Genomic DNA, 24967 nt, shown 5'->3' with positions numbered 1-24967 from the left:
ATGAACCTGTGTTTCTAACATGACAAGAAATAGAATTCTGTATTACTTGTAGAAACAACACTTGTGTTTTTACTTGTGGTTTTGGCTTGTGAACAGTCAACACCAGTTCAGAGCATTGTGTCCGAACAGCTTCTTTTTGGAAAGCAGGTCCCAGTTGCTGCCTTATCAGTAGCTGCTCACCGCAGTGGGTAGCAGCAGAGAGGAGTCTTTTTAATTAAGCTACTTTCCAATAGCTCTTCCACAGGCGTGGTTGTCTTGGCTTAGAGGGTGGGGGTGGAAATCCAATTTGTGATCTTGTTGTATCTAGAGGGATTATAAGCAGAGGTCACTGGCAGGGCAAGAAAAGTGGGATGCATGGTCTAGTGATTCAGTGATTTTCTCAGTAGAACATGTGGTAGTTTTGAAGCACAGGGTACAAGTTGTGTGTTTAGTTAAATACACATATGTGTTCTATACATTCTTACACTTGAATGTTAATCTTCTGATATACCTAAAAGCATTCTTCGAGGAGCTCTCAAAATTTGAGAGAGAGAGAAAAAATATTTCTGTATAATTTTTATATAATTTCTCTGTAACTTGGGGTGGGGAGTATACCCTTGTTTAATTTTAGCAGATTATCTGTTACCTGTTATCTCCAGCGTGAAGAGTATTTCTGTTTCATGTGTCCCAATAAGAAAATCATGGGGCAAGGAGATGAAAAGAGTAACTGACTGGGTGCCTGGGTGGCTCAGTTGGTTAAGGGTCAGACTTCAGATTAAGTAATATCTCACAGTTTGTGAGTTAGAGCCTGGCAGAGGATTCTGTGCTGACAGCTCAGAGCCTAGAGCATGCTTCAGATTCTGTGTCTCCTTCTCTCTGCTCCTCCCTCGCTTGTGCGCGCTCTCTCTCTCTCTCTCTCTCATAAGAAATAAATAAACTTAAAAAAAAGTAACTGGAAAGGCATCCATTTTGTTTACTATAGAATTTTGCTTATTCTCTTTGAAATTATTGTAGTTTGGCTGCTCATTGTTTGGCTTAGAATTTTTTCCTATAGGGTAAATGGAAGGCTGTGTTCTTCTGTGGCTTTTGTGTATGAATTATTACAATGTTAGAGATTTTTAAAAATCTCCTCCTAGCAGTTCTCTGAGGCTGGTAGGTGTTTTTCCTTTATAGCTACCAAAGGGTGGAGTTGGGATATTAACCTCAAATCTGCCTTACTCTGTAGATCACATTCTTTTTGACAGTACTTCATTGTCTTCAGTGTGGAGTGGGTCTGTTTTGATGAAAGTGGGTAAGCCCAAAAGAGTACAACTCTTTGATTTTGATTTTCTTTTATTAGTTGTAGTTATGAATGTGAATCAAGGTGGTGAAGATTAGATTAGGGAAGAGTGGCAGGAAGCTTGGGTTAGTGATAGCCACTAAACCTTGCAGTGAAGCTTGTCTGTCTATGTTGACTTTATCTGCTGGAACAGTTTCTGAATCCTCATCTAAACTCTTTAAGAGTGAAAATGTGAATCTGATTCTTTGCTCCATTCCTGAAATTCAGTGTGACTTTATGTAAGTCACTTAATCTGTTCATATGTATTTCTCTAACTTGAAAAAGGATGCTTTTGTGTCTATCAGAAAGCCATGAGAAGAGGGCTTGTTTCGCTGATGCAAACATCATACTGGTTTCAAAGTCTGACCTTGTTCTTAAGAATAGGGTTAACTGATTTTGCTCCTAGTATAATATGTAAACCACTTTGGTGTTGTATTTTGGAGAAAGGTACTCTCAATTATTCACCTTTTAAGTGGAAGCAAAATGCTTTGCATGTATTTTTTTTCAATCGTTTCCCATTGTCTAACTTTACTACTTGTTTAGGGCTTTCATAAACTTTTCTGTAGACCTTTGAGCAACTCTAGAAGAACATCTGGTGGTTTATTTTACTTGATATAGTTCAGTAGCCTCCTTGAGAATTTTTGAAGAATAAGCTGATCCTCCCCCTCCCCAAATTTGGTAAGAAATTCTCAGTTCCCTTAACTTTTCAACTTCAAAGATCCAGTTCATTGTCTGTTTCAGCCATTTAACTTCTAATTTTTTTAAAAATATAATTTATTATCCAATTTGGTTAGCATTACAGTGTGTAAAGTGTGCTCTTGGTTTTTGGGGTAGATTCCCATGGTTCATCGCTTACCTACAACACCCAGTGCTCATCCTAACAAGTGCCTTCCTCAATGCTCATCACCCATTTCCCCCTTTCCCCCAACCCCTCACCCACTCTCAGTTTGTTCTCTGTATTTAAGAGTCTCTTATGGTTTGCTTCCCTCCCTCTCTGTTTGTAACAAATTTTTTGCCCTTTCCTTCCCCCATGGTCTTCTGTTAAGTTTCTCAAGATCCACATATAAGTGAAACCATATATCTTTCTCTGCCTAACTTACTTCACTTAGCATAATACCTTCCAGTTACATCCACGTTGCTGCACATGGCAGGATTTCATTCTTTCTCATTGCCAAGTAGTATTCCATTGTATATATAAACCACATCTTCTTTATCCATTCATCAGTTGATGCACATTTAGGCTCTTTCCATAATTTGGCTATTGTTGAAAGCACTGCTGTAAACATTGGGGTACATGTGCCCCTATGAATCAGCATCAACCGTTTAACTTCTGTGATCATGTCCTAGTTGATGCCATTTCCGATAACTTAAAACCCTCCACAGTTTGAGTTTTAAGCATTCTGCTCTCTAATCATCACCTTGATGGAAACAGTTCCTGTCAGTCACCAGCAGTTTATAAATTGTTAAGTCTAGTGGTCTTTGTCTTACTTGATCTATTAGCAACATTAAAAAAAAACACTTAAAAATGTTTTATTTTGACATAATTTTAGACTCTCATACGAGTTAGGAAAATAGTTCAGAGTTCCCTCTTCCCTTGACTCAACTTCCTCCAATGATAACCTGTTTGATAACTGTGATAAAATTCTGAGTATTATTAACTAATATACACTCCTTAATCAGATTTCACCAGTTTCTACATGCAGTTTTTTGGTGTGTGTGTGTGTGTGTGTGTGTGTGTAAAATTCTAGGACATTATCACACGTATAGACTCACGTAACTGTTCAGAACTGTTGATCACCCCAGAGAAACTCCCTCAGACTGTTTCTTTCTAGTCACACCCTCCCCCACTCCCTAATACTTGACAACCAATGATTTTTTCTGCACCACTATAATTTTGTCAATCATGTTATATAAATGGATTCATGCAGTATATATCCTTTTGAAATTGACCTTTTTTTTTTATCCCTAGTATGCCCTTAAGATCTGTATAAGTTGTTGAGCGCATTGATAATTGATTTTTTTTACTTTTGAGTAATACATGAATGTATTACAGTTTATTTTTCTGTTTGTCTGAGGGACATCTTGGTTATTTCCAGTTTTTGACTATTACAAGAAAAGCTCTATGAGGTTCATTTTTTGGTATCTGTGTATGGATGATCAATTATTTATTCCAACATCATTTGCCAAAAAGACTCTCCTTTCTCCATTAAATTGCTTTTGTACCTTTGTAAACAACAACAACAACAACAACAAAATAGTTGGCTATACTTGAATGGGTGAACATAAGTTTTCATTTTTCTAGGGTAGCTACCTAGTAGTGGAATTGCTGAGTCTTTTAATAAATGTATGTTTAAATTTCTAAGAAACTGCCAAACTATTTTCTGCATCATTTTACATTCTTAACAGAAATGTATAGTACACTAGTTCTGCATCTTTCCCAGCACTAATGTTGTATTTTTATTTTAGCCACTTTTTTTTTCCTTTTTTTAATGTTTGTTTATTTTTGAGAGAGAGAGAGAAAGAGACAGCGAGTGGGGAAGGGACAGAGAGAGAGGGAGACATAGAATCTGAAGCAGGCTCCAGGATCTGAGCAGTCAGCACAGAGCCTGATGCATGGCTCTAACTCAAGAACAGCAAGATCATGACCTGAGCTGAAGTTGGACATCCAGCCCACTGAGCTACCCAGGTGCCCCTATTTTAGCTATTCTAATTGGTGTGTAGTGATGTGTCCTTGGGACTTCAGTTTGCTTTTCTCTGATGGCTATTGATGTTGAACGTCTTTTCATGTGGTTGCTGCATACCCATGTATCCTCTTTGGTGAAGTGTATGTTCAGTTTTTTGCTCATTTTCTGTTGAGATTTTTATTTTTTATTATTATTATTTTTTTTTAACTGTGGATCTTCATTTATTTTGAGTGTGTAAAGTCTTTTGTTGAATATGTGATTTGTAAGTATTTTTCCCCAGTCTGTATCTTGTCTTTTCATTCTCTTAAATGTCTTTTGAGAGTAAAAATTTTAAATTTTGGAGTATCAAGTTTACTGGTATTTTTTTCTTTTATAGACTTGCGTTTTTGGTATTATGTCAAAGAATTCTCCACTTAATCCTACTACAGAGACTTTTAAAAATATTTTCTTCTAGGGGTGCCTGAGTAGCTCAGTTGCTTAAGTATCTGACTCTTGATTTCAGCTCAGGTCACGATCCCACAGTTTGTGAGATTGAGCCCCACCTTGGGCTCCACACTGGGCATGGAGCCTGCTTAAGATTTTCTTTCTCTCTCTCTCTCTCTCTCTCTCTCTCTCTCTCTCTCTCTCCCCTTTAGCCCCTCCCCTGCTCACACTCTCTTTCTCTCTCTCAAAAAAATGTTTTCTTCTAAAAGTTTAGAGCTTTCTGTGTTGTTCTGTATATCTCTGTGATCCATTTTGTGTAAAGTTTTATATGAAGTAAGAAGTTAGATTGAGGTTCATTTTTTTTAGTGTGTATGACTAACCAATTGTTTGAATATCATTTGCTGAAAAGACCCTCCATTGTCCACTGACTGACTTTTGTACCTTTGTAAAAAAAAAAAAAAAGTTGGCTGTATTTGTGTGGATATATTTCTGGACTTTGTTCTTGCTTTATATATATATATTTATATCTCTATATAGATATAGATATATATGTAGATATAATATATAGATATAGATCTATCTATATCTATATCTATAGATATCTATATCTATATATCATATCTATATCTATATATTATATCTATATCTAGATATAGATAGATATATCTATAGATATAGATATCTATTTATAGATATCTATCTATATCTAGATATATCTATATCTATATCTATATATCTATCCTTCCTCTTATACCACATGTCTTACTGTAGCTTTATTTTGGGTGGTAAAAATATATATTGAGTAGCTAAAAATCAAATGGAGAAAAAAATAGGTACATTTTTCTCAGTAAATTTCAGGAAGTGTGACTCCTCTAGCTTTGGTTTTTTTTTTTTTTTTAGACTTGTTTTAGCTGTTTCCCTTGTCTTTCCACATAAATTTTAGAATCAGTGTATCTACAAAAAAATATGGCTGGAATTTTGATAGTAATTGCATTAAAGCTGTAGCTCAATTTGGGGAGAATTGACATCTTGAACTTGTTATATCTTCCAATCCATGAAGATGATGTCTTTCTATTTATTTAGGAAAAACAGTCCTTCATCAGTGTTCTGTTGTTTTCAGCATATAGATCCTACATATACTTACTTAGGTTTATAACTTAGTATTTAAATTTTTTGAACTGTTATTAATGGTATTGTTGGCTTCTAATTGCCCATTGCTACTATATAGATTGTGATTGACCTTGCTACACACACACACACACACACACACACACACACACACACACACACTAGTTCTAGGAGTTTTGGGATAGATTCTTTGGGATTTTCTATACTCCCCTACTTTTAATTCAGCCTTACTGGCTGCCTTTTCTCTTTATTCTTTTCAAGTTCCTTCTCCTCCTGACTTTTTAATTTTGGAGTGCTCTGGGTATCAGTTCTTTGGTCTTCTTTTCGATCCGTACCGATTTCTTGGTGATCTCATCCAGTTTCATAGCTCTGAAAACCACCTCTGTGACAAATTTATGTCTTCATTTTGGACCTCTCCCTCAGTGGGCTTACTGGCTACCTGTCTACTTGATATGTCTACTAATGAGCACCTCAAACTCAGTACATCCAAGTTTCAACTCTTGGAGCTATCTGTTGCCCGCTCTGATATTCAGTCTCCAATCTTCCCTGTCTCAGTTAATTTAACTTTATTATTATTATTTTTTAAGATTTTATTTTATTTTATTTTTTTAAGTAGGCTCCACACCCAGTGTGGGATTCAAGCTCACAATCCTAAGATCAAGAGTCACATGCTCTACTGACAGAGCCAGCCAGTCACCACCACCCCCCACCCCTTCCCCAAGTTAATTTAACTTTAAACTTTTGGTCTCTCACATGGTAAACTTCAGCGTCATTCGTGATTCCTCTTTTATCACACTTATGTCCAGCCCATCCTTCAGCAAATACTGTTGACTCTACTTTCAAAATGAATCCAGGGGTGCCTGGGTGTCTCAGTCAGTTAAGTGTCTGAATTGAGCTCCAGCTCGGAGCCTGCAGCCTGCTTTGGATTCTGTATCCCTCTCTCCGTCCCTTCCCTGCTTGCTCTCTCTTTTTCTCTCTCTCTGAAAAATAAATAAACATTAAAAAAAAAAATAAAGGGCACCTGGGTGGCTCAGTCACTTGAGTGTCCAGCTTTGGCTTAGGTCATGATCTCACAGTTCTTGAGTTAGAGCCCCTCATCAGGCTCTGTGTGGACAGCTAAGAGCCTGGAGCCTGCTTTAGATTCTGTGTCTCCCTCTGTCTCTCTGCCCCTTTCCTGTTCTGTCTCTCTCTCTCTCAAAAAGAAAAAAAAAAATCAACGAAAATGAATCCAGAACTTGACCCTATAAGATCTGTGCTGAATCTGTGGTTCCTCCTTGCCTCAAACTAGTGCCTGGTACAGAGTAGTAGGAACCCACTTAATTGTTGAATGATTGCTTCTTTATTAAAGAAATGGTACTCAAGGCTTTGAGATTTTACCTTCTCTATTTGAATTATAATATCCCTTAATGTTGACAAAAATAACAGTTATTTTTATATCTTCCTTAAGTTTCTTGAATTCATAAGACTTCTGTTACAGACGGAATTCTTTAACATTTTGATTTGTATACAGAATTGTGTTCAAATGTAGTTAATACTAAGCTTTTCAGAGTCCTTTCTTTAAGATTTAGTGGTAGTTTTAAAATAGGAAAATGTTCTAGTTTCAGTTAATTTAAGTTATAATTTATTGTGCTGGTTAAATTATTTTTAATTTTTAAAAAAACCATCTCTTTAGTAAAGATTAATATTAATGAAATATACTCATATCAGTGCTCTGTTAACATGAGGGTATGTTATATATAAGGTGAGTGTTCTGAATTGTTTACATCAAAAGAAAGATTCAGTGCTTTAAAAAAACTGATCTTCATTTCCTTTTCTTGACTCTTGTTTTTTGGTGTAGTTCAGTAATTGTTTTTGTTTCTAGTTCATTCCCTCTCTTTCCCAAACTTTATTTTATCACGTACTCCCATGTACCCAAGTACACTTTATTATATGTGTGAATGGGGCAGAGTGCCTTCACAGGTTCTCTTGAATAGTCACCATGGTTTCATTCTCGTTAAATTTTTTTTTTAATGTTTACTTATTTTTGGGAGAGAGAGATGCACACACAACACAAGCAGGGGAGGGGCAGAGAGAAGGAGACCCAGAATCTGAAGCAGACTCCAGGGTCTTAGCTGTCAGCAGAGAGTCTGATGTAGGGCTCTAACCCACGAATCGTGAGATCATGACTTGAGCCGAAGTCGGAAGCTTAACCAACTTAACCATCCAGGCGACCCTCATTCTCTTTAAATATATGCAGAAGGAAAAGAAATTAAGCATTCACATATTCTTGTTATTATCTTTTTAAGTACGATTATATTTTAGGTCCTCACTAGCATCTTTGGCAACTGGTATTTTCAAAATTGACTCTTTCCTACTTGGAATTTTCCCCATTGGTAAGTAAACAAAGGTATATTTTCAAATGACTTAATAAAGAAGGTAGACTAAATGAACACACACCTCCAGGGGCACCTGGGTGGCTCAGTTGGTTAAGTGTCTGACTCAGGTCATGATCTACCAGTCTGTGGGTTCAAGCCCTGCATCAGGCTCAGTGCTGACAGCTCAGAGCCTGGAGCCTCTTCAGATTCTGTGTCTCCCTCTCTCTCTGCTCCTCTCCCACTAATGCTTTGTTTCTCTCTGTTTCTGTCTCAAAAATAAATAAACATAAAAAAATTTTAAAAAACCCACACACCTCCCTTAGGTTTAGCCTAGGGCCACAGTGAGGTATCAAAGATAATAATAGACCCATTATCCTGCAGTTTAGTCTATACCTTTCGGTTCTTTACATTTCCTGTCTCCATCTCCATCCTTCTCTTCTTGTTCAGGAATTAGGAGAAGAATATGATCATTGAGGTATTTCACAAAAGGACATCATTCTCTCTCTGTTTGGTGGTATCTTATATCTCCCAGTGGGGTCTGTTCATGTTCCAGGCTGTTGAGGTATGGTGCCTGACATCTTTGTGTCAGGATTTTTCAGACTGATGTCTAATGCTCTTAGCCTTGGGGCAGCGTACCCCTTAATGATTTGCTGCTGTGGACTCAGGAGTCGCATGCCACTCTTTCCTGAGCATCAGATAGTTTTATATCCCTGTAATGTAGTACCATTCTGTAGTAAAAAGGAACAGGATCTCAGTCTATGCTACACCATGGATGAACCTTAAAACATTATTTTATGGAGACATTTGTGTAGTTTTCACTATTAGAAGAGTTCCCTTTATAGTAAAAAAGTTCTTTTTTTTAAAACTTGTTTTATTTTTTATTTTTTAAAATTTACATCCAAAGTAGTTAGCATGTAGTGCAACAATGATTTCAGGAACAGATTCCTTAGTGCCCCTTACCCATTTATCCCACCCCCCTCTCACAACCCCTCCAGCAACCCTCTGTTTGTTCTCCATATTTAAGAGTCTCTTATGTTTTGTCCCCCTTCCTGTTTTTATATTATTTTTGTTTCCCTTCCCTTATGTTCATCTGTTTTGTCTCTTAAAGTCCTCATATGAGTGAAGTCGTATGATATTTGTCTTTCTCTGACTAATTTCACTTAGCATTATACCCTCCAGTTCCATCCACGTAGTTGCAATTGGCAAGATTTCATTCTTTTTGATTGCCGAGTAATACTCCATTGTATATACTCACCACATCTTCTTTAGCGATTCATCCATCGATGGACATTTGGGCTCTTTCCATACTTTGGCTATTGTTGATAATGCTGCTATAAACATGGGGGTGCATGTGTCCCTTTGAAACAGCACACCAGTATCCTGTGGATAAATGCCTAGTAGTACAATTGCTGGGTCGTAGGGTAGTTCTGTTTTTAGTTTTTTGAGGAACCTCCATACTGTTTTCCAGAGTGCTGCACCAGCTTGCATTCCCACCAACAATGCAAAAGAGATCCTCTTTCTCTGCATCCTCGCCAACATCTCTCGTTGCCTGAGTTGTTAATGTTAGCCATTCTGACAGGTGTAAGGTGGTATCCCATTGTGGTTTTGGTTTGTATTTCCCTGATGATGAGTGATGTTGAGCATCTTTTCATGTTGGTTGGTCATCTGGATGTCTTCTTTGGAAAAGTGTCTATTATGTCTTCTGCCCATTTTTTCACTGGATTATTTGTTTTTTGGGTGTTGAGTTTGATAAGTTCTTTATAGATTTTGGATACTAACCCTTTATCTGATATGTCGTTTGCAAATATCTTCTCCCATTCTGACATTTGCCTTTTAGTTTTGCTGATTGTTTCGTTCGCTTACAGTAAACAAGTTCTTAACTACAGTTTCTCAGTTTTGCTGGACACCCCACCGCCAGTCTTTCTAACTAACACTGTTGTTTATATCATGGTTTTGAGACCCTGAGTACTTGTGTAGAGGAAGTTAAAGATGGTGTGTGTGACCATGTTCTTATATTATCTTTTCCTATCTCTGATAAGGGATGGAGAAGTGGTCTTGTGGTATTTAGTTGTTGGAAGTGGTGAGCTACCATATCACATACCCTCTTTTGAATTATGATAAGTATTCACTTGTAGAACGCTGTACTTACCTGTGGTAAGTATGAGTTTACCATGCAGAAAATCTGACTCTTACATGGGCTAATATGACTAGCCACATGGGCATATTAAAAAGCAGAGTGTAGGAATGTAAAGCGGTAGAGCCATTTGGGAAAATAGTTTGGCAGTTTCTTAATAAGTTAAACATGAACCTAAAACAGAAATATATGCTATATGACTGAGCCATTCCATACTTAGGTGTCTACTCATTAGAAAGGAAAATCTATGTTCACACAAAAACATATACATAAATGTTTATAGTGGTATTAGTCATACTAGACAAAAACTGAAACAACCGAAATATCCATTAACTGGTGAATGGATAAACCAAATGTTGTATATACATATAGTATGATACTATTTAGCAATAAAAAGGGAACAAAGTACATGCTACAATGTGGATTAACCTCAAAAAATTATGCTGAGTGATGTGAGGACTTAGAAAATACTACATATAATATGATTCCATTCATTGGAAATGCTCAGAAAAGGCAAATCTATGTAAACACAGAAAACAGATGAGTGGTTGCCTGGGGTTGGTAGTGGGAGCAAGGATTGAATGCAAATGAGCTCATGAGAATTTTTAGGGTAATGAAAAAGTTCTAAACCTGGATTGTGGTGATGGTTGTGCAACTTTGTAAGTCTACCCAAATCACTGAATTATGTATTGAGAGTGGATGAATCTTATGGTATGTAAACTATACCTCAGTAAAGGTTTTTTTTTTGTTTGTTTGTTTGTTTTTTTCCCAAAAGGAAATGAAAGTGAATTTTGCAAACTTAAGTATTAGGAGAAACATGGTTTGACGAATGTAGTCATCTGACTAATGATGAAAAGGGATTGTTTTGGAGATGTGATCTTTGAGGTAAAAGGAAAAGGGTGTTTGATTTACATTGACAAAAGGGTAAGTGGAACCCTTTTGCCTAGAAATGTATGGTTAATACTGAAGATAGCATCATAAGTCTTAAAATTTTGCACTTCTCCATATTTATGTACCCTGTGGCTGTTAGAGTAAATTGCTATTATGTAGAATAACCTTTTTGGAGCAGTTTGTCAAGGACCTTAACATTTATATCCGTTGGCCTACAATTCCACATAAAAAATATATTCTCAGGAAATAATTAGAACTGAAAATAAGAATTAGTATTTGGAAATGTTCACTGTAGCATTATGTAGCATAATCAAAAAGTTAGTAATCTATATGCTGTCAGAGTAGGAAGAATGTTTATAATTATTTTAGTTATGGCTCTGTTGTTTGCAAGGAGTAGATTTCCTTTCTAACTAGCTTTTGTTGAAAGGATACAAGACACTCAAAGGTTCAAAACAACAAGATGGGTGGGACCCTTTGACAATGCTGAGCCAAGACTGCTTTCCCCATTTCTCGCTCTTAGGGGCCAGGCTGGTCATTCTGTCTTCCTTGCAGTCCTGCTTTGTCCTCAGCATTTTCTTTTGCCAGTCTTTCTTGTGCATGGTTCAGTGCTGCTTGCCAGCTCTGACTGAGTCAGTCTTTGTTCCAATGCCAAAATTTCCAGAGCACGAATCTGGACGTGGTCACTGACCCTAAGTGGGTCAGTGAACAACTGGTTATTTGGTCTTCTCCATTCCCTTTTTGGGCTCTACATTCAGTTTTAGTGAAAATGAAATGGTGTTGGATAATGGCAGTGATGTAATAGATCTCATGGACTTATATGAGGGATTGCGAATATTAATTTGGAAATATTTCTAAGGCCTTCTGTGATACAATTGCTTTTCTTTACTCACACTCTCAAAAGAATAGTGTACATTTGTGGTATATTCCTGCTTATTGTGTGTGTGTGTGTGTGTGTGTGTGTGTGTGTGTTTTAATCATTCCTTACTAAAATCTCTGTGGTTTGGTTACCACCCTTTTTTCCTTATTAAAACCACTTCTACTAAGTCTGGTTCTTAAAAATGTGTTGGATGCTGTGGACCAGTTCACCACCTCCTGAGATGCTCTCTCTGGACTTGGCCTCAGTGTTGTTATTCTCTCTTGACCTTTTTTCCGCCCTCCAGGTTTGCCTCAGTGGATCTTCCTCCTGTGCTCATTCCTTTAATATCGCCATTGCCAGGTGCCTCACCCTCCACTTCTTTTCACTTCCTGTCTGTCCTGCAGAGTTTCTCTTACCTTGAGGCTTCAGAAATCCTTTATATCCCCAAATCTATCTTTACCAGACAATTTCTCCTGAGATTCTGATTGTGGTTACCACCATTTTTTTGAATATTATCAAAGCTTCTCTTTTCAAGCTTCATAGCTTTTTGTACCTCTGTTTATTCTCTACGACAGTTATGTATGTATTGTGCCTTACTCAGTTTTGTATTCCTGGTAGCACCTACCAGAATTCTTTGAGAATGGATTCACTCAATATTTTTCCATTTGTGTATTCCTGTTTTTAAAAATGGACTAGTTGGGGCGCCTGGGTGGCGCGGTCGGTTAAGCTACCGACTTCAGCCAGGTCACGATCTCGCGGTCCGTGAGTTCGAGCCCCGCGTCGGGCTCTGGGCTGATGGCTCAGAGCCTGGAGCCTGTTTCCGATTCTGTGTCTCCCTCTCTCTCTGCCCCTCCCCCGTTCATGCTCTGTCTCTCTCTGTCCCAAAAATAAATAAAAAACGTTGAAAAAAAAATGGACTAGTTACACTTGTATGTGATTTTGTTTCCTTCTACACTAAAAAAAAAAATACCACAAACCTTTTTTCTAAATCTAAAAATAATTTTCAACATAATCTTTGTGGTCAGAGGGAAAAAAATCAACTTGGTGGATATGCTTGCTAAGAACATTTTTCAATATATTTGGGTTTATTAAGAGGAATTTTTCCTGAGAATAAGGACATAAAGTCTACTGCACTTTGGGCACTAATTATATGTGGATTTAATTTCCATACTAGATATCTTGTCTTACCACAAAAAAAGAAATCATTGAAAAATTCAACTAATTCAGAAATATGCAATGTAGAGAGTGAAAATTTCCATTATCATGTGTAGATTTGAATTGTGGACTTGGTGATTCTTTGTGAATACAAAATAAATTTGCTCATTGGGTAAGAGTATGGCTATTGAAGGATGAATGTTTTGTTACTATATGGGGCAGGCAATAACTGAAATCATCGATCTGCTTATTAACATCCACAGTGTGTGCTAAGTATAAAATGTTTGTGCTCACCTGTGGTATCTGTATTAAAGTCTTGGGCATTTTGTCCCATTCCTCTGAATGCAGACAGGTTGGTGAATCAGAGGATAGTCTGAAATCAGATATGAGAGGTGGTATAAGGGTCTGTTAGCAAAGTCAGTTGTAGTTTAATTTTCTTTCTTTCTTTTTCTTTTCTTTTTTCTTTTTTTGGTAATTGTAGCATTTACTATAAGTATGCCTTTGGGAACCTTGTGAATGTCTTAAAGACTTCTAATGGGTGGCCACTCTTGGCAAATAGCTTAACACAGAGATATAAACTTTGGTTTATGTATTCAGGGTATAAATGAAAAGCAGGAAGATAAATAACTCCGAATGTGTTTTTTTTTGTTAATTTTTTAAAATGTTTATTTATTTTTGAGAGAGAGACAGAACGTGAGCAGGGGAGGGGCAGAGAGTGAGAGAGAGAGAGAGAGAGAGAGAGAGAGAGAGAATCAGAAGCAGGCTCCAGGCTCTGAGCTGTCAGCCGAGAGCCCAACATGGGGCTTGAACCCACAAGCCAGGAGATCGTGACCTGAACTGAAGTTGGACGCTTAACTGAATGAGCCACCCAGAGGCCCTCCTCCCCGCCTTTTTTAAAGTTTATTTATTTATTTTGCAAGAGAGAGAGCACAAGTCAGGGAGTGGCAGAGTGAGAGGAGGAGAGGGAGAATCCCAAGCAGGCTCTGTACATAGTGCAGAGCCTGACACAAGGCTCGAACTCATGAAACCATGAGATCATGACCTGAACTGAAATCAAGAGTTGGATGCTGGGGCGCCTGGGTGGCACAGTCGGTTAGGCGTCCGACTTCAGCCAGGTCACGATCTCGCGGTCCCGGAGTTTGAGCCCCGCGTCAGGCTCTGGGCTGATGGCTCAGAGCCTGGAGCCTGTTTCCGATTCTATGTCTCCCTCTCTCTCTGCCCCTCCTCCGTTCATGCTCTGTCTCTCTCTGTCCCAAAAATAAATAAACGTTGAAAAAAAAAATTAAAAAAAAAGAGTTGGGTGCTTAACCAACTGAGCCACCCAGGTGCCGTGGAAAGTGCTTCTTTTCATTTGGCCCTTTTAGATAGAACATACTTGATATTTGTAGTAATGATACTCAGGCAGAGGGGCAGAGTTATAGTTGTCATTCAGCCTTTGGGGAGTTAGTGGAGTTAATGAGAACTGTAAATGGTTGTCAAGACTTGTAATTTCATGGAAAGAACATTTGAATATATAGTGAGTATGATAGCTTGATGGTGATGGCATTACTGCTGGGAGAATGGGTCTCTGAGGGAGAGAATCTTCCGCTCTTGGATAAATCTTGACACAGACCTCATGTAGAAGGTTTTTGCTAATTTAACACTCTTACAGGGCATTCCTAATCAGTATGCTTCATGTTAATCAGTATGTGTGCTTCAGTGAAGTAAAGGAGAAATGAATTCTTAAAGTTGACTTTTAGGGAAAAGACATTTTAATTTTAGGAGGTGTGAGACATGATCTTCAGGGTAAACAGTGATGAAACCAGAGAGAACAGTCTTTTAGAGTTTTTGTACTTGACTCCATTGTCTGTTATTTCTTAAACTTGGTTTAAGTTCAGGTCCTTTTCATAGCAGCTCTAAACTTGCTGTAGACGGTATAGAAAAGAGTGAATAACACATTTTTTAGATACTCTATAGCTTAGCCATGACCATGTCCTGTCTAAATGTGGTAGTAATGTAGAGACAAAAAGGAGAATATCAAAATGCTGTTTTCCTTTTGGAAGCAAAGTGTGTAACAAATTGGTTTGGGAATAGTGTTGAAAGTCCTGTGATTAAACAGCAAACAAGAGCATGAGAAGGGAGTTTTGTTTTGTTTTGTGGTTTTTTTTTTTTTTTTTTTTTTTTTGTCTTCCCTAAAATCGGCTTAGTTTATTTGGGTAAGAAGAAAGGGAAGAAGATACTCTTCGTTAAATTGGCTAAGCATTGTTCTTTCTACCTTCTTAATCTAAACTGTAATCTTTTTAACTTCTGTTGCATGCATTGCTGCATTTCCTTTTTACGTGTGCTCTTATTTATTTTCATGGCAAATGCATTTTTAAACAGTCTCTGGGATAATTATTGCCATTAATTTTCATATTTCTATTTTAATGATATTTTCATTTATTCCTTTTGCTAGCTGGATTGCCTTTTGCAATTCTTACTTCAAGGCATACCCCCTTCCAGCGAGGAATATTCTGTACTGATGAGTCCATCAAGTACCCTTACAAAGAAGACACCATACCTTATGCGTTATTAGGTGGAATAATCATTCCATTCAGTATTATTGTTGTAAGTCAAATCCACTTTTCCAAGTTTATCACTTTTGGGCAATTGGCTTAATTTTGTGTTAATCTGTTAATTATTGAATGCATAAATGTCCAAAACAATGTGTGTTTTTTCGAACCTTTAATTGAAGGTGTTACTTGATCAAGAAAATCTCAGCTGTTTTAAGTGGGACCAAAGGAATAACAATGTATAATTAGAAGAACCTCACTGAAAGTGTGTAGCTTTTATGCTAATCTTTTTCGGAGTCCCTGTGATGTGTAGACCTCTCATTTGCTATTGGTGCAGTAGTCACGAAATAGATGAATGTTATAGCAGTGTGTTTTTAGCATACTTTATACCCTAGGGTATTTTATAATTTGCGGAATCAATGTATATGTACCTCCTTTCTAGTTACTGAGTTCTAAAAAATCACAAGTAACTAATCTTAAGATTTCATTCTAACCCATGTTACTTTAAAGAATTTTTATTTTTTAGAAAACTTTTTTTTAACATTTATTTATTTTTGAGGCAGAGAGAGACAGAGCGTGAGCAGGGAAAGGGCAGAGAGAGAGGGAGACAAAGAGTCCGAAGCAGATTCCAGGCTCTGAGCTGTCAGCATAGAGCCTGACGTGACGCTCAAACTCACAAACCATGAGATCATGACCTGAGCAGAAGTTGAATGCCCAACCGACTGAGCCACCCAGGTGCCCCTAAAGAATTTTTAGATAATGGCACAAACTAGAGAGAAAAGCCAAAGTTCTATATATGATTAGCAGTGAACACAAGAAGTTTTATTGGTACTAAAATATAATAGCAACTATTGTTTTTAGAATTTCAGGTGGGAATGCTTAGAGAATGTGCTCCAGGGAGTAGACTTCAAGTGATTGGACTAGATTATTTTATAATGTCTTGACCTAGAGAGTCTGTGACTTAGATTAAGTAGTTTTATGCTCCATAACTTATAACTTTAGAAAGAAGATTTATATGGTTTAAAGGAAAAAATATGGTCCCATTCAGGAGATAGGCTAACAAGATAACATATATGTCTTGTCTGTTTTGGAGTTTATTGAAAAAAAAACCCCTTAATTTAGAAATGTAATGTGTTTTTTTTTTTTTAAGTTTATTTTGAGAGAGAGAGAGAGAGAGAGAGAGAGAGAGAGAGAGACAGAGGGAGTGTGAGCAGTGGAGGGGCAGAGAGAAGGAGAGAGAGAATCTCAAACAGGCTCCATGCTGTCAACGCAGAGCCTGACATAGGATTCAATCTCACGAACCCCATGAGATCATGACCTGAGCTGAAATCAAGAGTCAGATGCTTAACTGACTGAGCCACCCAGGTGCCCCTAGAAATTTAATGTTTTATTCAAGAATAATCACAGTTCCTTATTAGCCTTGAGAATTAATCAACTCATAATTTGTGGTACATAATTAGTAAAAGAAAACCTTCATTATAAACAAATTTGTTTCATGAGACTGTGAGTTCCTGTTCTTCTGGGTACCGTTGCTGCCTGCCATGGACCTGGGCATGGTGGAATCTGGCATGTCCCAGGTGCTCAGATAAAATAAGAGTAATTGCACAGTAATACTGGTTGGCTCTCCTGCAGTATGCTGAAGTTTTAAGAAATCAGCAGATCCCTTTGCTCTAGATATATCTTAAACTGAATTCTTACTACTAAAAGAAAGTCAGGCCTATGATTGTTCCTTTAAAGAGGCAGTAAGAGTAGTTTTTTTTTATTTTTAAGTATATATGTTTCTGAGATACTATTTGAATATAAAATTTTTAGTAGGACACTTAGTTGCAAATATAGTTGACTCTTTAACAAGGTGGGGATTAGGAGCACTGACCCCCAGTGCAGTCATAAATCCATGTTATAGCTTTTGATGCCCCCCCAAACTTAACTAATAATAGCCTACTGTTACCTGGAAGCCCTACTGATAACCTAGTCAATTAACACACATTTTGTATGTTACATGTGTTACATACCATATTCTTACAATAAAGTATGTTAGAAAAAAGAAAAAGTAAGAAGATCCTAAAGAAGGGAGAATACATTTACAGTACTGTATTGTATTTATCGAAAATATCCATGTGTAAGTGGACCTGCTCAGTTCAAACCTGTGCCGTTTGAAGGGTCAACTTAGTAGCCGAGTTCATGCAGGATTGTCCCTTGGAGTACTCTAATGCTGCTGCAGAAGTATTTGTCTTTCATTTCTACTTGACTTCGCGTCTCGCTAAAAGGGATGCTGCACCAACAGAACTACAGAAAATCCATTACAGACCAAAGGCCTGCATCAGGAAAGGTTGCTGACTGCGGGCAGCAAGTGTGGGGGTATGGTCTGCCCATCGAGGGCAGTGCCTGACACAACACTTAGTAAGGACTTGTTATTTACATTTCATTAATTTGGAAGTTTTGACTCTTTCATCATGAGCTGTGAGAAAGTTATCTTTATGTTTAATAAAACAAATACATTGAATATAGGTTTCTTTAAAAAAAAAAAGAACTGGGGCGCCTGGGTGGCGCAGTCGGTTAAGCGTCCGACTTCAGCCAGGTCACGATCTCGCGGTCCGTGAGTTCGAGCCCCGCGTCAGGCTCTGGGCTGATGGCTCAGAGCCTGGAGCCTGTTTCCGATTCTGTGTCTCCCTCTCTGCCCCTCCCCCGTTCATGCTGTGTCTCTCTCTGTCCCAAAAATAAATTAAAAAAAAAAAAAAAAAAAAAAAAGAACATACTGTTTAAAGGTGCTATCAAAGTCCTATTTTCATGTCAACCGTATCAACAAACACTGCACAGAGCAGTGTTTTATGTAGTAATTAAACAAAAAATTAACTTTGTTCATTAACTCCACTTCAGGCAGCACTTGGTTAAACGTGTAAACATTTAATTTTATTTACTAGAAAATCTATCAGTTCTTTAAAAAAAATCAGGACTGTGATTCAGACTTCATACCTGTTCAATCTGATGAGACCATTTTGACTTTTCATACCCGTTCAATCCGATGAGACCATTTTGACTTTGGAAAGATATTCAGTAGAATAACGGGAACGAAGGTAGTTAGAGATATTTAGGAAGAAGTACACCAGTGATTTTAGACTACACTTTTGGGAAGGTGGACCCTGAGTGGAAGACACATAATACAGGGACACTGTAAAGATGTATAAATCCTTTTGGTTGATGGATTTTTAAAGGTGATGGTGAGAAAATAGTGTGGTGCATAGGTTATTTTGAAATGACTGAATTACATGTATTTAGGTAATTATTAGCTTTGATCTTTCAGAGTATTTGGTTTTAGTCCCCCAAACTTATCTTTATTTCTTTAATAATTTATCATATCTTTGGAGTATAAATAATGTGTAACAAGTGATCCCAGCTCTAAAGTAAGACTACAGTTAACTTAGGTGTGGACTTCAAAAGGCTAAGCATTGGCATAAATGGTTCAAAGGGCAGAATAACATATTAAAATGAAACAAACATGGCTGTCATGTGTAGTGAAATGCACAGACACATCCCAACATTTAATTTGGAAAATCAGTTTAGAACTCGTCTATTTCCCTCAGTTAAGATAGAGGGCATAATAAAAAATGATGTACACTAGCCTAGTGTTTGTCAGCTTTAGCGTCCCTCTGCCCTTTCCCACCATTTAGGGTTAAGTTTCAGCTTACACTACTTCGGTGAATCATTGTGTCATCTGTGCCCAGTACTCTGAATTCTCCTAGTGAGCTGACTTGCTGTCATCAGTGTCAAGACCAGGGTTTGGGTGGTCCTAAAAAATGATCATCATGCCTAGGAAGACTCCCAAAGATCAAGAGTTGGAAAACAGTTGAGTGCTTATGCAGGATGAACAGCAGACAGCTGAGGTGGGGATATTTCAGCTGCTCAGATTGTGGTTGATTAATAAACTTGGTTTATATTTTAAATGATCAAAGAACAATTCCATAATGAAACATGAGAGAAGTATTTTCTTGCTGTTGATCTATCAAGGCAGTTGCTGGAATATCTTAACAGTCAGAGGAGACCGTGTATACTTTAATACGGGGCTACTGGAGGCACTTGGGGAGAACCCTAAGCAAAATTGCAGAGGTGTGGTATCCCTAGAAGTGCATATGGTTTTTCTCTCCTGAGAAAAGGATCTGATTAAGTCATTCACATTAAGTACTATAATGAGGAATGTATTTCTGTGGGGCTTAATGTTGAAACTAAGGGTGTTTACCTTTTACCCAAGAGGCAACACTTTTAATTAAAATTTATTAACCACCTGCTCTGTTTTAGGCCACCGTGGTGGTACTGGCTTTCTATTCAATGACTAAAACTTCGTTCTTGCTTTTGTACAATTCATAGTCTACAATTCACAGTTGTTAGAGTTCTAACATTCTAATTATGGAATTCTAGGAGCCATGGAGACAGATGAAGAAATCTCTTTCAGAAGACAACCATTTATTTTACCTATGATAAGGCTGACCCTGAAGATAATTGGAAATTATCTCCACTACATGGAAATATTTGAATTTTCTGTAAAATTGTTAATGAAAATTTAAGACAAAGCCATGAAACTAGTTTGTATCTTAAGCACAACTTTGTGACTTGTGTCTCCCCACTTTGCCCAATATCAGCAAGCTGACTCTTGTCATTTAACTATTTATTTTGGTCTCAAGTGGCTAGAACGTGGATTATTTTATCAGAAAGTATAAATTTTTTTATAATTTTGCCTTTCATTATTTTTTGGATTTCTTATATTTTGTCAAGTATTTGGAAGCCTTTTTATGCCTTTAAACTCACTACCAATGGCCTATGCTGACACATGCTCTACTGGAGGCGGGGGGGGGGGGGGGTTTGTTGTCTCCACTTTTAGTGCAAAACAAAGTCAGTGAAAAATAAAGAGGAAAGAGTCACTTGAAATATTTTCTTGGAGAAGGAGACCATCAAATGTATGTTTGATCAGTTAATGAGACTTGCTAAGAAAGCCAGGCCTACAAGTCTGTAGAGGCAGGACTGGGAGGCTGTGTGTCAACTGATCTCTGCCCTCTGTACCCTTTGGACTCCATGTTAGATCTCTGCTTTTATATTAGTTTACTCCCTGAAAGTATTTTACTTTTTAAAATATGATGGATGTGTTTGATTCAGAGGAATGTTTGATAAAAATGAAGACTGCCAGAAAAAGTACTATATAAGGGATATTCTAATTGGGGAAGTTTGTCTTCTTTTAACAAACCATGGTTTTTGTTCTCTGTGATACATCATTGCGTATTAAAACTCACTGTATTTGAGTACAAAAAAAGTAAGATCGTATTGTTTCAGGTAGAGTTTGAAATTGTTTTGGCCATTGCTTTTTAAGCAGTATCCACAATTCATCTAGCACCTTTTTTCATGGTTTAGAATTAGCTATCCTAACTGACTCTCCATTTGCAAATGGAAAAAAAATGGTGGTGTTTTGAAAATAAAGATTTTATTGTGATTTATCATTTTCTTTTCTATTTTTTATTTTGCTTAAAGTGCCTGGTTCCTGCTTTAACATATTATTTTTCTGTTTGTTTTTCAGATGATTGTTGGAGAAGCCCTGTCTGTTTATTATAACCTCTTGCACTCGAATTCCTTTATCAGGAATAACTACATAGCCACTATTTACAAAGCCATTGGAACATTTTTATTTGGTGCAGCTGCTAGTCAGTCCCTGACTGACATTGCCAAGTATTCAATAGGCAGACTGCGGCCTCACTTCTTGGATATTTGTGACCCAGATTGGTCAAAAATCAACTGCAGTGCTGGTTATATTGAAAACTACATATGTCGAGGGAATGCACAAAAAGTGAAGGAGGGCAGGTGCGTGTTAAATCCTTAATGTTTGTTTTATCTTGTGTATTCTTGGGAAATAAGGTTCCAGAAACTGGAGATGAGTTAGCCACTAGCTTAAAGAGAGAACTAGTGTAGTTACTGGGACGTGAATTGAGACCATTTTTTGACCTATTATCTTATTCTTTTTTCCCCATTTTTGCCCTACCTTCTATTTAAGAGCATTTTAATGCAAGTCTTTGTATGTCCAATGAATAATAATGTAAAATGAACTTGGTATGTCATATAGTTCAGGACCAACAAACTTTTTCTTAAGGCACCAGGCAGTAAATATTTTAGGTTTTGTGGGCCATTTGCTTAATTTGACAGCTGTCCAGCCGTACTGTTGTACCAGGAAAAACCCATCACAGACAATCCTTGAACTAATGGCTTTGGTTATATTCCAATAAAAGTTTAACAGAAACAGTGGCTGCTCCAGGGGTTATAGTTTGCTGACTTTTGATGAAGTCCAGTTGTGTATTAAGTTCTGCTCAGTCTCTTAGTATTTTTGGAGAATATTTTTATAAGGACACCTTATATCTTGACAGCTTTTGGTCTTAGGGTTGCCTTCTTTTAATATCCTTCGTGGGCTCCTTTCTATACCTGGAGCACTGTTAGTCATGAATGAAATAGATGTGTGGAACCCAAAAGGTCCAATTCTTTTAATGTATAGATGAGGAAACGGAGGCCCAGTAACATTAAATAAAATCACTAATTAGTAGGAGAGCCAGTTTCCCATCTCAAGTCTCAGCATTGTCACCTTTATTTTTTCTATATGGTTGACCTTGTAATTTTAAAGTAGCTATCACTTTACGTTAGTTATTCATCATCCAAGAAAGACTTTTCTCTGGGTAAAACATCCTTTGACTGTTTCTCATATATGATTCTCAGACGTTTTATTATCCCTGTTCGTTCTCTTATAAGCTACACAGGCCTTATAGTAGCTCCTAATTTTTACATTTAGTAGGGATGAAAAGACACTTTACTTAGAGTATACACTGTGCTGTGTGCAGGAGATTCAGCAGTGAACTAGAAGGCTGTGGTTCTCATCTTCATGGAACTTAGTCTAGCATGGAGGACTTATATTAAACAAGTGATGGCAGTGAAAGAGAACCTCCTTGTTGATAATGAGACCAGAGAATAGAGAGGCTATTGAATGGCAAGCTTTGAGGTGATCATAGGAGGACTGATACAGGGGTATAAAGTCCTAATGAATGAAGGAGGGAGAAGTGACTAATGCAGTAGGGAATTGAGAAGTAGATAGTAGAAAGTAGTATTGTTGAATTTACGTAAGCAAGCATTTTTATGAGGGCTAGAGGAAGAATGGTGCAGAAATGGCTTTGAGGAGTAATGAAATTACCAATACCAGCCCTGGGCACCTCAGTCTTAGGGTGTGAGATGTGGAGATCTCATTCTCTGCTCTGAAAGCACTATAGTGTCTGAGGGAAAGTTCTCAGATTTAATGACTAGGAGGTTAAGCGACCTTTGGTGAAGAGTTTGAAGACCCAGGGAAATACAGAGGACTATCCATGCTTGTCTCTCTAATATCTCTCCTGAATAGAAAAACTGTAATGTTTTCTCTTGGCCAGGGGATTCAAGAAAGTCACCAGGTAATAAGGGTTACCTAAATTCCAGAAAATACCATTATAAATGATTCTTAAAGGACACAGACTCTTCACACATGTACTGTTTCTCTGGTTCAGGGGCATAAATCTTGGCTCAAAATTTTCTTGTAACAATATGTCTTTTTTGTAAATTTTTTTAAATGTTTATTTTTGAGAAAGAGAGCACAAGGTGGGGGGAGGGGCAGAGAGAGAGAGGGAGACACAGAATCTGAAGGAGGCTCCAGGCTCTGAGCTGACAGCACAAAGCCTGACACAGGGCTCGAAACCCACGAACCACATTATCATGACCTGAGCTGAAGCCAGACGCTCAATTGACTGAGTCACCCAGCACCCCTGTAACACAACAATATATCTTATTGAGAGGTTTTTCTTTCTTATATAAGCCATTTGGACAAAATGTGAAATAATATAATTTATTTTAAATAGCGTAAAAGTAATTACATTTTTCAGTCTATACATGTCCAATTATGTATCTCTTCCTAGTGTATCTAAATTGGCCAGCATGTACCATTATACTCTGATGACTTAAGTACATGTAGGTTTTTTAACACTTTACCCTTTAAAGTTTCTTCAGCAACCCACATTTTATTTTTTTCAACGTTTTTTTTTTTTTTTATTTATTTTTGGGACAGAGAGAGACAGAGCATGAATGGGGGAGGGGCAGAGAGAGGGAGACACAGAATCAGAAACAGGCTCCAGGCTCTGAGCCATCAGCCCAGAGCCTGACGCGGGGCTCGAACTCACGGACCGCGAGATCGTGACCTGGCTGAAGTCGGACGCTTAACCGACTGCGCCACCCAGGCGCCCCAGCAACCCACATTTTAAATGAGAAGATCTGTTGGTAAGCTTTCGGGCTCTGAAATAAGGAAAATCAAACCTAGAAATGAAATTTTAAGAAAATTTTGTGTGTTCTGAGAAAAATGTGATTTCCATTAATGTTTCCAGCATAATTTAGGTGTTGCTGCAGTTTCAGAGCTTTGTAACATTGGTGCATAACTGTGGCTTTGCTATTCTATTGTGGAGCATAATTTGGTTGGATTCAGGCTTTCCTATTGCTTTTGTTGAATTTTACAAGTCAGGATGCCAAAAACACAAAAACATTTCAGTCTAGACATTGTCTGTAATACATTAGGATTATAGTATAATCTCCTTTAATATATTTCTCTACACAGCCTGCCCCCTGTACTTTTAATTATAAAATTATAATGCTTAACGTTGGAGAGAAGGGAACATAAGCACCCGAAATGAGTCATTTTTGTTGACAATAAATGAGTCACAGTTACATCTAGGGGTAAGAGTACTCTTCTACAATTTTGGCTTTTGGTCTTGATTTTTTTCCCCATTTGTTCTCTTATTTTCTTCTGTTCCCTTCTACTCCTTCTTCCCTTCCTGCCTGTTTGCACGGTCTTGTGGTCTCATATCACTGATGGACTTTTACCAGGCTTCATTTGTGGCCTTGGATCCTAAACATAGAAGTGAGAACATAAATGGACTATAGTGGAATACTTAATCATTGTAATATCCAGAGAACTTCTCTTCATTTAAATTTAAATATTAAATTTAAAATTAATACCTGGGGATTTACTATAAATGAAAAGGGGCTATACTTGTAACTGTGGGACATCCAGCTGCCATTGCTTATGCCAAAGAGAATAGCATTACTTTAAGTCTGTGAAAAGAAATTACTCAAGAGCCCAGGTAGTTCAGACCTGTAGCACTCTGCCCAGGTGAAGATTCTCTTCAGAGAATCCTAAGGAGATGCTCTCAAAGAGAATCTTTAGACCAATGGCTCTTAAATGTTAGTAATTCATTAGAATCACCGGGAGGGCTTGTTAAACTACAGATTTCTAGGTTTCATCATCAGGTGTTTAATTCTTGAAGTGGAGGTGGAGGCTGAGACACACTCCCAGAGGCTGCTGTGTCTGTGGTTAATCTCAGGACCACACTTTGTGAACCAGTGCCTTATATCCTCTGGATGGTGGGAACACAAGCTCGCATGACATTTGTTATCTCAGGATGTAATGCAAGGTGAATTTCAG

The 24967-nt window shown here is 37.6% G+C and overlaps 1 protein-coding gene across 2 annotated transcripts in view; it reads left to right on the top strand.

The window, feature by feature from the left end:
* PLPP1 (phospholipid phosphatase 1) overlaps window positions 1-24967 on the top strand; it is a 91011-nt gene that overhangs the window by 39177 nt on the left and 26867 nt on the right. The window contains exons 2-3 of one of the 2 annotated variants that reach the window (XM_030321053.1): window positions 15357-15508; window positions 21014-21294. In XM_030321053.1, coding sequence (XP_030176913.1) covers window positions 15357-15508; window positions 21014-21294 — 433 coding nt within the window. The remainder of the gene's footprint in view (window positions 1-15356; window positions 15509-21013; window positions 21295-24967) is intronic. The other variant, XM_030321043.1, reaches the window with a different exon arrangement.

Source organism: Lynx canadensis, chromosome A1, assembly GCF_007474595.2.
Source record: "Lynx canadensis isolate LIC74 chromosome A1, mLynCan4.pri.v2, whole genome shotgun sequence".
In the NCBI taxonomy this organism is placed as follows: Eukaryota; Metazoa; Chordata; class Mammalia; order Carnivora; family Felidae; genus Lynx; species Lynx canadensis.
Note: the sequence above shows the minus strand (reverse complement) of the source record. Positions and strands in the feature narration are given on the sequence as shown.